The sequence below is a fragment of the Miniopterus schreibersii genome (assembly GCF_964146895.1).
Source record: "Miniopterus schreibersii genome assembly, chromosome: 13".
In the NCBI taxonomy this organism is placed as follows: domain Eukaryota; kingdom Metazoa; phylum Chordata; class Mammalia; order Chiroptera; family Miniopteridae; genus Miniopterus; species Miniopterus schreibersii.
The window spans coordinates 60113525-60127118 of record NC_138113.1 but is presented as its reverse complement, the minus strand read 5'-3'; the positions used below and the strand labels follow the sequence as shown (position 1 = coordinate 60127118).

Sequence of the window (13594 nt, the reverse complement as noted above, 5' to 3'; positions counted from 1 at the left end):
TCCATGTCACCGTCATGGGATGGGTGCCCTTTGGTAAGAAAGTAAGACTCTGTTGAGGGCCCTGCCAGTGTGGCTCAGTGATTGGAGTGTCAGTCCTCACACCGAAGGGTCACGAGTTCAATTCCCAAGTAAGGGCACCTGCCTCGGTTGTGGGTTTGTCTCCTACCCCCAGTTGAGGTGGATGTGGGAGGCAACCAGCCAATGTGACTCTCACATCGATGTTTCTCTCTCTGTCCCCCCTCCCTTCCTTCCACTCTCTCTGAAAAAGCAATGGGAAAAATATCCTCGGGTGAGGATTACCAAAAAAACATGAATCTGTTGAGGGAGCTCACATCTCCCTTCCACGGGCCCTGTGATGCTCTTTCAGTCTGTGGTAGGTCTCACCAGGAATCCTGTCATGTCCCACTGCGCCCTGAGGCCTGAGAGGGCAAGGGTTCCAAGTTGTAGCCTCGCACACTCACTGTGACCTTGAAAGACTGAATGAAATGTGCTCCTGGACATCTTCTAGAAAGTCGGAGCTTAGTTTGTACCTGTCAGGTAGCTCCCTGGTGAGTTGAAAAGGGCGGCAGATCTCCTCCCTGCCGCATTGTGAGCATCTGCCTGCACCACGGCTCCTGGACAAACACCACGTTCTCTTACCTCTGGGCCTTTGCACATACTGTTTCCTGTGCCTGGGATGCTCTCGCTCGCCTGCATCCTAGATCTCTCCTCATCCTTTGGGTCTCAGCTCAGAGGTCATTCCTTTAAGAAACCCTGCCTGATTCTTACTGCAGACTAGATGTCCTCCTTCCAGTTTCCCTTAGCATTTTTCACCTTTTTTTTTTTTTTAAATATATCTTCATTGGTTTCAGAGAGGAAGGGAGAAGGAGAGAGAGAAAAACATCATGATGAGAGAATCATTAATCAGCTGCCTCCTGCACGCCCCTGGGCATGTGCCCTGACCGGGAATCGAACTGCAATCTGGATCATAGGTCGATGCTCCACCACTGAGCCACGCCGGCTGGGTTGCAGCTTTTTTTAATTGTTGATTTCCTTGGTCTGAGCTGAGAGGACTGTGTTGATTATGACAAAGCTCCCAGCACCCAGACCACATGGGTGCTTGGAAAGGGAGTTATCAGTAGGTTTGTTTCTTTTCTTTGTCTGCTTAACTGTGTCACTGAGCCAATATCGCTGGCAGGAACCCAGTAGACAGTCTCTTGTATGTTTGAAACTATTCAAAACCCACAGTCTGGTAGATTTATGAAAATAGCAGTTTTTCTTACTCCTAAAATCCTGGAGAGAAATTGGGCATCGGCCTCCCATGAGAAAAGAGGGAACTTCAGCTTTTCTCTCTCTTTTTATAAGTTTCATAGGAACCTGTAGGGATAAAAATCACAGGATGTGTTTGTGATAAGCGCATGTTTTTACTCACGCAGCCTGGTGAGAACAAGCACAGGGCTGCCCCACCCGGAGGAGGCAGAGCGGAATCTCCTAGTGCCCTGCTTATGGCCCAAAAGCTTATTTTGAATAATTTTTGTCCATGAAGATTTTTCTAAAATTAATTCTCTACCTTTAAGCCGTTTCCCCCTCTGCTAACAAAACTCAGCAAACAGGAATTCCGTGCTTTTCTAACAGTGCTCTGGGTGGGATTTAGCTTCTCTTGATGCCTAATGGGTGTGAGTGAACGAATGAACTAAATGATTGAAGGAATGAATGCATGGCTCATGGTTGTCACTGCATGTGACTCAGGTGCTAAGGGAGCAGAGCCCTTTGCTCTTTCATTGAGCAGCCTCAGACTGTAATTTTGAGCTTGTGTCTATGTGTGTGTCTGTGTGTCTGTGTGTCTGTGTTCCTGTGTCTGTGTGTGTGTGTAACTGCGTGTATGCCTGTGTGTGTGCGTCTGTGTGTCTGTGTATCTGTGTGTGTGTCTGTATGTACAGGTTTTCTAGTCTCCTTGCTTACACTCTTGCTACTAGCAGTGGGCCTACCGAACACTTGTTTTCACTTTTAATACTGTTTCCATCAGTTGTGGCTGGGAAAATGGGTCGTCAGGGCTGTTTAAGTTATTCTAAAGTATGGTATAATAGATGCTTCGCGCCTTCTGCTCTGGACAGAATACATAAAGATTTTCTGTGTGAACTCTCCCTTCTTTTTTGGCTGATCCACGCCCTCCAAACACTTTCTCCCTTATATCAGCTCTGCTGGTTACAGCGCCAAGTTCCTGGCCTGGGAAAGGTGAATCACTGTGGGAGAGGAGCTGGTGATGGCTGGAGGGGACTGTACCTCTAATATCCACCAAGGGCTTAGGGGAGGGGACTGATAGTGCAGGAGGGACCATCACATGGGCATATGGGCTGGGCACTAGCACTGTAGCTGGGAAAGATGTTGGTGAGGCTGGTTGGAGGCTTTTAACACTCATGTGTGCATTTTCTTTTTATCAAAACTGAAATTGTGACTGATCATCAGCTCAGCACCAATAGGGAAGTGAGTCAGTGTGGTGATTATATTTATTAACGACTATGGATTGAAGCCTACGAGGCCCAATGAAAGCCTCAAGGGGAAAGAATTCATAGGCGTCTTTGAGGCTTTTCCATTCCTAACACTGAGGAGGTTCTACACTTATTAAGGTGAGGGTTTGACCAGCAGGGATGGATCTGCAGCACCCACCCGTATCCAGCATATCCCTAATATGCTAGAGTGGAACCTGGATGGTCCATAGGGACCCTGTGGTCCGGTTCCCGCTCCTCCCGCCCTCCCCAGGCTGGGAGACAGCAAGGAGGGTGCAGTTTAGGTCAGTGAATACCCAGTCCTCAGTTCTGAGACTCAGCCATAGTGTCTCCATCTCAGGAAGGTTGTTCTTAGCGATGTCTCATTTGGGAGGTATTGGGATGAGGCCGCCTGTCACTCCATCCACACCTTACACCCAGGGACCCAAAATGACCCACAGCACTAATCCTCGGGGCACGAGTTTGTGTTTTTCATCCCGGGGTCCGTGGTAATACTTTGGGCCATTTTAGAACAGTGTGAGTGGGTGTGGGTAAGTCTTTCAAGAAGAATGCCATTTCTGGCACTTTCCTTCTCCCCCAAATAGAGCAGGATATGATTAGAAAGTTAGAAAACTATACTTTTTTTTTTTTTTTAACCCCCAACCCCCTCTGCACATCACCCAAGCTAGCTGTCTCCATTTCAGAGATGTGGAAACTGAGGATGGGGGCCAGAGTACAGCTTCCTGGGGTCACACTGCTCCTGCTAACCAAGCCAAGTCTAGAGCCCCAGCATCTGACTCTGTTTATCAAGTGTTTGGTTCTCATAAGCACACGAAGATGCATAATCAGATAGACAGTGTAAAATGATGACAGAGGACATGTTTGGGCTATCTGCTTGGCAGAGCTGAGAAGGGGCGGCAAGACAGTGTTGGTCTGGGTCCGGGCAAATGGGACTTATCATAAGCTTGTTGCTTGTGAGACAGTAAAAGGGTAAAGCGTTTCTGTGGGGCAATTTGGCAGTAGGAGGTCAAAGGGTGAGTTTCTCCTAAAGAAGTAAATAAGAATCTGCATTAAAAACTTACCTTTAAGCTCTGGCCAGTGTGGCTCAGTTGGATGGGTGTCATCTCATGCCCCCAAAAGTTGCTGTGTCGATTCCTGGTCAGGGCACATGCCCGGCTTTCCAGCTCTATCTCCAGCAGGGGGCGTACAGGAGGCAGCCGATTGATGTTCTGCTCTCACATCCATGCTCGTCTTTTCTCTCTCTCCCTCCCTCTCGCTTTAAAATATATTTTTAAAACTAATTTTCTTCCCTCTTCTTAAAAATTAGCTAGCCGCTAACGTGTTTAGCATCATTTAGATGAAAACATTGAAAAATTGAGCCTCTGGAAGGGGATTGGTTGAGTAAGTCTGTGGCCTTTGTACAAAATAAGTGTGAGGCCATCAAAAGTGATGTCTGTATGTTGTCTGGGGTTTTCTTTGAAACATTCCAGCCAAACACAGAAACGGAGAAGCAGAAGGAGGCCGTGGCAGGGTAGATGTCAGAGTGGGGAGGCCGGAGCAGGATGACAGGCCTGGGGATGGTCTGTTTGAAGTGGACACCATGAAAGGCAGAGTTGTGCGCAGCCTGGTTCTACAGTCGGCTCAGTGTTCCCTGCAGAGAGGCCTCTGCCACTGGGCGCTGCTTCCCACACTCACTAAAAAGAGATGCTGATGCTGAAGTTCATGGGTTATCCTGGGACAATATTGATGACAGATTTGAGTGGAAAAGGACCACAGATAGCTATGTACAGAGTTCTCATCTGGTTTAAATAATATACAAACCAATACATGGAAAACAGACGGAATGTGTACACCCAAGTCGAAATCATGGGTAGAGAAATGATTTTTTTAAGTTTATCTGGTCCCCCGCCCCCCGCTCCCCAGCAGACTGGTGTCTCACCAGTGAGATTTTATGAACAGACAAGCCTAATAAAATATGTTGCTCTTTGGATTTAGGCAGAAGCATGGAGGAAGTCAAGAACTTGTTGGTGTTGGTGCTGGGCTCTGCTGTCCAGGTAGGGCTTGGGCAGGGGTGGAGGGGGCCTGCCTTCAGCAACCTCGTATTTGGGTTTGTGGGGACAAAGCTCCCCCTTAGTGAGGTAGGAATGAAGCTCCCTTCAGCCCAACACGACACATTCCTGGCTTCCTCAGAGAAGGGACCACTCAATAGGTGGCAGTCAATGCTAGTACCAGGGCACTTTTGGCAACAAGCAGGTGGGGGTTCCTCAGCCCAGGGTGCCATTAGCAAATTCTCCCCAGTATAGAGACACCTAGAGCAAAGGTCAGAATCTACACACAGCCTGGGGGCCCGAATCTGACCCACCCTGTTTTTGAAAATAAACTTTCCCGGGAACAGAGTCCCACTGTTTTCTTCATGTGTTACCTCTGGCTGCTCTTGCACCACAATGGTAGAGCTGACACCAAATGACCCCCAGACTCCAAGATACTTTTACCACCCAGCACTTTGAAATAGAAGGTTGCCGCTCCCAGGCTTAAACCCAGTGTTCTTGATCTTTACCAGTTTAAGAATCTCTTGGAGAGCTCGTTTCACGTGCATATTTTAGTGTTTCACCCTGTGTCTTCTACCTGATGTTTTTTTTTTAATAAACAACCCAGGTGATTCGGATGTAGGCGTTCAGAGCAACTTCTAGAGAAACCCCAGTCTCAGGGGCGGTAGGGAGGACACATTCTTGGAGGAATCTAAAGGAGGAAGCCAGGGGCTGGGCAGGCAGTTGGTCTGGAAACTGTGTGGTGGGCTGGGCCCAGGTTGCCTCACTGGCAAAATGCTCCCATTGACACGGGTTACCCTCCACAGTGTGAGAGGAGAGAGGAGTATATAAACCGGATCCAGGAGCTGGACAGTGCTACCCAGGCCGGAATCATGGCCCATATTCAGGAGGTAGGTGTGTCGCTGGCGTCATGGGGCTCAGCTGTGGACCCCACTCCCATGAAGACAGGGGGTAGGCTCTCTCCACCAGGGAAGAGTTTAAAGACTATGTCACCCATTCGTGATTTTACTAGGGAAAAGACACCACAGAAATGTCCATCCTGTTGGGAAGGTTAGTCATCAGCATGCTAAAATAAAATGGGGGCAAAGATTAAAATATTCTTTAAAACCTCCTCACTCAAGTCTTCTGCCTCCTCTTCTTGCCTAATATGGAATCAGACTACTTTTAAGTACTGTCAAGTGGTTTGGGGCTTCGAATTTGATGTACAGTCCCTCAAAATATATTCTGGCAAATGTCACCCTGCTTCGGATGGTTGATCTTCATGGAGAAAGATGCTCTGTGTCAGTGACATGGCAGAGAAACAGGCTGCCACCACCTGGGAGGTTAGGAACCACCAGGTCCCAGAAGGGCTGTCACCATACACTCTTCTCCTGGGGTGGGGTGAAAAGGGCTCTGCACTGAGGACGGCCCCTCTGCATTGACCTTGGCGGAGGTGGTAACATCAGAGAAGTGGTTTCCCTGGAAACTGGGCCTGTGGGGCAAGCCCCTGCCTGAAAATGGGTTTCCCTGACACTCCCACACCCTCCCTTCCAGAAGCAGCCTTGTATGTTTTAAGTATCTTAGGAGATGAGGTTCAGCCTTCAGTCTGATCGGACAGGTGAGATAAAGGCGTGAAAAAGACCGGAGCAGGAGCACATAGGAGCAGGTGTGTGACTGGCAGGGGCAGCTGAACACAGCTCCCTGTGCCGGTGCCGGGGACAGGCTGGGCTGATGGGTCCCCAGCCGCCAGGCACCATGGGTGCTGGGTGCTGGGTTCTGAGTCAGCACTGGAGCAGCAGATGGATGCAGCTTGCTGTAGTCTAGGGGAAAGTCAGCACTGCGGTAAATACGCTTAGCCATTCATGTGGGCAAGTGGCCACCTGTCAGCCTAAGAACCATTCTGCCTTTTGATTTCCCTGGTGTGTCCACATGTTTTGAAAATGTATGTACCTGGGGACTAGGTCTGCCACTCATTGTCTTTTCTGCTCAGCCAGCAGGATATTTGTAATAAAAGGGGGTTGCAATGCTGTCCAAAGAGTCCTGAGGGATGATGAAATTCAGGGCTGCCCTTGGGAGGTAGGTGCTCTTGGGCCCTCGCAGCTGCTCCCTGCCCAGCCGCTGCAGCACCGTCCCATGTGTGCCCTCAGGTGACCCAACACCAGAAGAACGTGCTGGACCTGAAGATGTTGGAGGTTCCAGACGTGTCCCGGGAGGAGCTGGAGGCCTCCTTGAAGAACATGCTGTCTCACGTGAAGAGGCTCGTAGATGAGCGAGACGAATACAGGGAGGTGTGTTTGCAGGGGGCCCAGCAGCCTGGTGGGACAGGTGGGGAGGGGCCTGGGGTCCTAGTTATGGGCCACTCTCCTCACCCTCACTCTCCCTCTCAATCCCGCACACCACCCCGACCCCTGACCGAGGTTCCACAGGGACAGGACGTGGGCACTCTCCCTGAAATGCACAGTTACCTCCGAATCACCTGCATCAGGGTAGAAGTTGAACTTGGAGTCGTGCTCCATTCACGCCTCTTTCTGTCTCACTAAATATGTCATCGCTTTTTAAAAAATTACATCATTGTTCTCATGTCTCCCTCTTGGTTTTGCAGTGTCGGGTGTTGGCTGCCATCTTCTCTTTCACTCTCTTTTGGTCATTTTTCACCAAGTTCTAGAGCGGGCACTGTGCCGGGCACAGGAGCACGCACTGAGACGCCCTCTCTGCCCTGCTGCAGATAATCGTGGACCTGACCCGGGAGCGGGACCACCTCCGGGCACAGCAGCTGCCCTGCCCCCTCCAGGCCTCCAGTGCTGAGTCCGCACCTGGCCCAACCAGTGTCCTGTCCAGCGAGCATGGGCACCACCTGGCCCTGGAACTGGCTGACACCAAGGCCAGGGTTTGCCACGTCAGCCAGAAACTGTGAGTCCTCCAATGTCCCAGCCTGTCTGCTCTTCTGTGTGTGTCACCAGCACGTTTCTAGCACATGTGGGTCACTGCCATGCAGTGCAGTGGACAGGAGAGCTCTGTATTGAGCCCAGAGTCGCTGGGTCCTGCTCCGAGCTCAGTCCGTTTGACCAGGGAAAATTTCGCTCCCACCTGGTGCAGCACAGGAGGGGTTCTTCGGGGGCTTTGGGCTCCTGCCAGTCCAGATATTACAGGCTTAGAGAGGCAGCCTGCTGTTTGCCCTCAGGCCCTGTGTGGGGCTCCAGTGGCCACACACTGGTATGTGTGTCCTTGGCTGGAGGGGGAAGTGTCTTGCCCCTTCTGGTGAGTCTGTTCCCCTTTCTTGCAGCTAGTGATGTCACCTGGCCCGTCGTCTTGGGGGCTGCCAGCCATTACCTCCCTGTCAGTAGGCCTCACTGCCTGCCTGGTGGTGGAGGGGCACAGTGGCTTCTGGGGGCTCCTGACCTGTCCTGCACCCTCAGAGGAAAACTCAGTGTCTGATGTGTGTAGCCCGAGAGCAGGCATTGAAAACCTAAAAGTGACATTTGAGTCGGGAGCTTTTTTGAGCCCCACGTGCAAACTCTCTCCTCACCCCCACTAGCAAGGTCCCCTTTCCTTCCCCCTCTGGTCTCTCAAGATGGTGGGCTTTGTGGGTGCTTCTGAGGAAGCCCTCACCAAGCGTCCTCTGAATTGCCCTCAGGGAGCAGAAAACAGAGCAGCTGGTGGCCACCAGGCATGAGGTGGGTCAGCTGGTGCTGGAGCTGCAGCACGTCAGGCAGGAGGTGAGTGGGAGCCTGTCGTGTGTAGAGAGGGTGGGGGCTAGGACACCCCAGTGACCGTGGCCCAAGGTCCAGGAGTGTAACCTCGGGACCTGTTTCCTTCCTGCTCAATGCAACCCTGCCTGAGAGCCAGGTGTCCTGAGAGCTGCTGTGGGGGTGATGTGTTTTAGTGACAGCATGGGGGCCCCCATGCAGCGGCCTGCAGCTGGAGCTCCTTGGCCACCAGGAACTGGCTTCTCTTGGGATTGCAGGGACTTAGCCCTTTCCCTCCCCAGCGTTACCCTGAGTGAGGACCCTTGCCTTTGCCCACCTTCCAGAACTTCCAGCTTGCCACCAGCGCCCAGTCTGCTGGTGCCCACCTGGGTGAGCTGAATTCCCCGAGGAAGAGGAGGCGCCTCGTGGGGAGGCGAGAGACACAGCTTGCACACCTCAAGGGGAAGCTGAAAGATAAGGACTTGTACAAGGCTCGCATGGAGGTGAGCCCCAGCCACCTGGGATCCCTGTCATGGACCAGGGAAGGGGAGGCAGCGCCTCTCCAGCTGACCCTTCCCTGCACTCAGCCTGTCTGTGGGACCCCCGAGGGCCTCCCCCTATTAGTGGGAGGAACGGGGTCGGGAGCATGGTCAAAGGACCCTGGTTCTTTTAGAATTTTCCTCCTCCTGCTTCATGTCCCAGGGACGACCTGTCTATTCACAAAGTATTTTTCTAAGACTTCTTGCAATTTCTGTGACTAAACCTTGGCAGGACTGTTTCCTCATCTATAAAAGACAGATAATTGTACTACTTCATGAGGCTCTTACAGTGAAATACCTAGTGTTCGGCAAGTCCCATTTGAAGCTCTCAGTGGTTAGCCTACTCTGACAGCAAGGTCTGGGTCCCTTCAGAGGAGGGTTTCACGGCTGAGGGGGGACAGAGACGGAGACCCGGGCTAGGTTACTTGACACTTTGACCACTCACCCCAACTGCATCATGTCAGCAGCTGGTTCCAGACCCTGGTTTCCAAAGATTTGGGAGTTTTGCTCCCTTTTCAGATCCCAGGGTGTAGAGGCAGTGTGAGTGAGCTGGGTAAGTCAGGGTGCCAGCTCACTGAGTGGGCCTGTTGGATCGGAAGAAATCATCACCATTGCCAGCCAGGGAGCTTTGGAGGGGCCTGAACACAGGTCCGGGGAGCACAGGCTGTCCTCCCTGCCCGGCGGCTGCAGGCTGAGACCTCAACATACTCTCCGGCTGCGCATAGGCCTTGGGGTCCCTGGGCCAGGTGACAGTGGGTTGGGGATGGCTGTGGTCCGGGCTTGTTTCTCCCACCTACTCAGAGTGTGTCTGGTCTCCCAGGAATGTGAGTGACACATTTGCCCTTCCCCTGTGGAGAAGGCACCCTGGGTGCTGTGCCAAATCCGCCTTGCCCGAGCAGAGTGGGAGTGGGAGGCCAGCTCTCGGCTTTGTCCTGGAAATGGTCCCCTGGCCCTGCTGGTGGCAAGAGCACAGATCTCAGCACAGACAAGTTCTGGGACATGGCCCACATCATGTCCTGGAAATGCCACAGGTGGGAGAGTCGTAGTGAGCCATGCACAAGCTCCCCACAGCCCTGCAGATGTCAGCAGCCCTCCCTGCACCCCTGCTTGGCCCGATGTCCTGTGTGAACCTCGAGGCCCTGAGGGCAGGGACAGGGTCTCCAACTGCGTGGCTGGGGCCCGGCGCACACAAGGCGCCTGGTGGTCACCACACAAGTCAAGTAAAAACCCCTCTCTCAGCAATGAAGAGCCTTGCAGCCTAGAGAGCAGGAAAGGGAAAAGCTGTGAGGTTTTGTCTCCTTGGGAATGGTGACAGTGTCCCTGTGACGGGCAGCAGAGCAGAGAGCGAGCACGATTGTCAGTCACGCTGGCTCATGTCTGGGGACACCCACCACGCAGGGGCCCTCCTCCAGGTCCCGGGGGAGCCACAGATGGCCCGGGGACCTGCTCAAGAGCCTGGCCAGGGTTGCCACTGAGAAACACATGAAAGGGAGAGGGTGTCCATACCACGTGGGAGGAAAAGGACTCGGGGTTCAGGGCCAAGTCAAGGTTAATTTTGGTCAGAAAAATAAGGAGCTCAGATTTCCTTGTTTTGTTTGTATCCTTCAGGCAGCTTCTGTGTGGCTCCTAGTCTGGTTTACATAAGTTTAAAACAACTAGAGCAGCGAGCGACCCAGCCTGGGGAACCCTAGGCGCAGTGGGAAGTGGGGTGCACAGCACGGTCCCTTGACTTCCCTCTGCAAACAGCTGTCCCACCTCTGCTGCCAGGGCACAAGCTGGAGGGCACAGGCAGAGAGAGATCGCCTGGGAGGGTCCTCTCATCCCATGTTTTGTCATTGGCTGAAATTCCTGAGAGCAAAGAGCAGACATGCAGGTGCCAGGTGCATCCTGAGCAGGGTGAGGGCCAGGGGGCCCTGTGTCAGCCCCCCTGGAACAGTTACAGTTTCCTGGGGAGTGCTTGCTTCCAGAGGCGGTGACTTAGCCGGGCACAGTCCCAGCTGTCACCCCACTTGCTGGGTGTTGGGCAAGCCTTGTCCCCATCTATGAAAGGAGTGGTGGTCTAGGTGTCTCTGAGCACCTCGCACCTGGTATCGTGTGGCTTAGGTGGGAGCTTAGGTGTCATTTCTAGTGAGTTTATCCTGGCAAATCCCTGTCCACAGAGGCGGGCCCCTGGATTCGATCCGTGCAGGGAGGGGCTGGGCGGGTTGTTGGCAAGGCAACTAGGAGCTGGGTTAATGATGGGGCCCGGGGTACAGGGGTCACACACTCTTTTTTGTTGTTGTCAATCCACACCTGAGCAGTGAGAATATTTTTTCCATTGATTTTGAGAGAGAGTGGAAGGGGGTGGGGTGGGAAGGAGAGAGAAACATCAATGTGAGAGAGACACATCAATTGGCTGCCTCCCACATGTGCCCCAACTGGGGATTGAACCTGCAACCCAGGTATGTGTTTTTGACTGGGAATTGAACCCAAGACCCTCTGGTGCACAGACCGAAGCTGGAACACTGAACCACACCGGCCAGGGCATGTTCACACACTCTTAAGAAATCCCCCCAGTGCCCAGTGCCGGAGCCCACCAGCAGAGTCGAACGGTCCTGAGGAAGGGGTGAGGATGGAGAAAAGACAGACACAAAAACGATGGGATCGGGAGGACTGCAGCTCATGACTGCTGCAGCCCCGAGTTTATTTTCCAAGCTCAATTTACACCCGCGCTGTTGTTTTTGCTGAATAGCACCCCGCCCCACATTCCTTCCCCTTGCCCAATACAGAGTAATTCCTTTAAGGACATATGAATGTTCTTTCAGAGTAAACATCCTGCCTCCTGCAGGAGCTCAGACCTTGGTAACTACCTTTGTCTCTGCTTCTAATGGGAACTTTTTGGGGAGGATTGAGTCCTTGGCTTGGTATGTGGCTTGACTGTCCCTTAACCCTTCAGGCCGGGGCCAGCTTCCTCATAAGCCTTTCTAGAATTTATGGCCGCAAGCTAAATTAGTATCGCCTTGGTGCCTCAAGGTCTGGGTCAGGGAGCAGGAGAGCACATCTGCAGCTCACCCAGGCAGCACCTCCGTGCCTGGGGCCACAGCGGCTCCCCACAGCCCAGGTTTGGGAGGGAAGATGTTCTGTAGGCTTGGTGTTCCTGCCCATCTAGCCCTAGGAGATGGGGTCCCAGCTCCACTCACCCTCCGGCCAAGGCATAGTCACGCACTGCACCCTGGGCTTCCAACAGCTAAACCCTTCTCTGTCATCTTCAATAGAAGGTGCTCAAGATATATTTGTTGATTTCAATCCCATCCTTAAGATTTCCAAGGCATCCCCACCCTTAATTGAAACAAAACAAAACCGTCCCCATTCTGCCCAGTCCCTCCCCAGCTAAATCAGTCCCCCTCCGACCCTGTTGGGAGGACCGGATACCACTGCTTCCTGCATTTCCCCGCCCTCCCTTGCTTTCCGCACCCCCCCGCCATTCAATCACAGCCAGGCTTGAGGATCAGGGCTCACGTCCAGTGAGCGCTTCCAGCCTCCCTTACCCACCTCTGTGTGGCCTGGACCCCTCCGCCCAAGGTCAGCTGTTGAAATGGACGGTCACCCTCCCCCAAACCTGCCGAGCTGTTGCTAAGCTGCAGTCACCACCCACCCACCCAGGAACTTAATCCGGAGCCTGTGAACCTTGGTTCTTTCTCCCTGTGCCACCCCATGGGTCCAGGTGCTCCCCACCTGCAGAGCCCACCTCCCCATCTCCCAGCATGCCCCTGGCCCGAGGCAGGTGTTGGGAGAGTGAGTGTGGCTGCGCCGCTGGACTCAGGGGTCCTCTGCCCAGATTGGCCCAGTGCCTGCCCGGGAGCCTTAGTATCGCTAGTGCAGGGGCCCCACAAATACCCGGACTGGCCACGATGCCTCCGTCTCCTCTTGTTCACACCGGAGCAGCCTTGCTAAGCTCCTCAGGCATCTCTCCAGTGCTCTTAGGTAAACTCCACACTCTGCCCTTGTCTGGCACTCACCCTCCTCCGGTCCCCAGTGGTACTCTGCTCCAGCTACAGTGAGTTCCCGCCAGGTGCCCTGGTGCCCACTGAGGCCTCCTCAGCCCACCCCACCTCCCCCAGTGCAAGGCCAGCTCGGGCGTGTGGGCCAAACTCTGCAGGCTGCATCCCCCAGCCTCCTGCTTCACGCTTCCTGTTCACCCCTTACCTCTGAGCATGGTCACCACGTGGCGTCGTCATGATGTATCTTCCTGCCTGTCCCTACCCACACCATGAGCTCCCTGAAGAGAGTGTATTCCTGGCCTTGAGTTTGAGTCTCAGTGCCAGCATGTGTCTAGCTCAGGGATGGCCGAGCTGCACACTCAGTCCAGGGGTGAAACCCGGCCAGCGCCAGATCTTATGATAAAGGCCTATTGGAACCCAGCCATGCCCATTTGTTCACATATTGCCTGGCCGCTTTTGCTACACCTGTAGGGTTGAGTAGTTGTAAAAGACTCACGACCTGAAAAGCCAGAAGGATTTACGCCCCGGTCCTTCACAGACGCACGGTCTGGCCCACAGTGGGCGCTCAGTGAGGCCTTGAAAATGAGCAGTGATAGCAGCTTATGGAGCTGCTTCCACATGCGGGGACCGTGTGAAGCTCTAACTGCATCATCACATTGAAGCCTCCTGGTGGCTCTATGAGGTTCAGCAGCCACTGTACCTCTCCTTTTCAGATGAGAAAGCTGAGGATTAATAATTTGCTCAACATCAGTTGGTAAGGATGTGGCCCTGGCAGTGAAGCCCATCTGACTGCCTCCAGGACCTTGGCCTTGCTGAGTAAGGCAAACATGGGTGGGGTCGTGGAGGCAAAGGTGGTGCAGCGAGAGGAGAAATGAGGGTACTCGTCGAGGGTAGGGG

The 13594-nt window shown here is 53.3% G+C and overlaps 1 protein-coding gene across 1 annotated transcript in view; it reads left to right on the top strand.

The window, feature by feature from the left end:
- The window catches only part of LOC308566297 (protein Daple-like), a gene marked incomplete at both ends in the record, with an annotated part of 61520 nt that overhangs the window by 6702 nt on the left and 41224 nt on the right, over positions 1-13594 (top strand). The window contains 6 exon segments of the mRNA XM_081156444.1: positions 4461-4519; positions 5320-5403; positions 6640-6780; positions 7218-7402; positions 8127-8208; positions 8523-8681. Coding sequence (XP_081012570.1) covers positions 4461-4519; positions 5320-5403; positions 6640-6780; positions 7218-7402; positions 8127-8208; positions 8523-8681 — 710 coding nt within the window.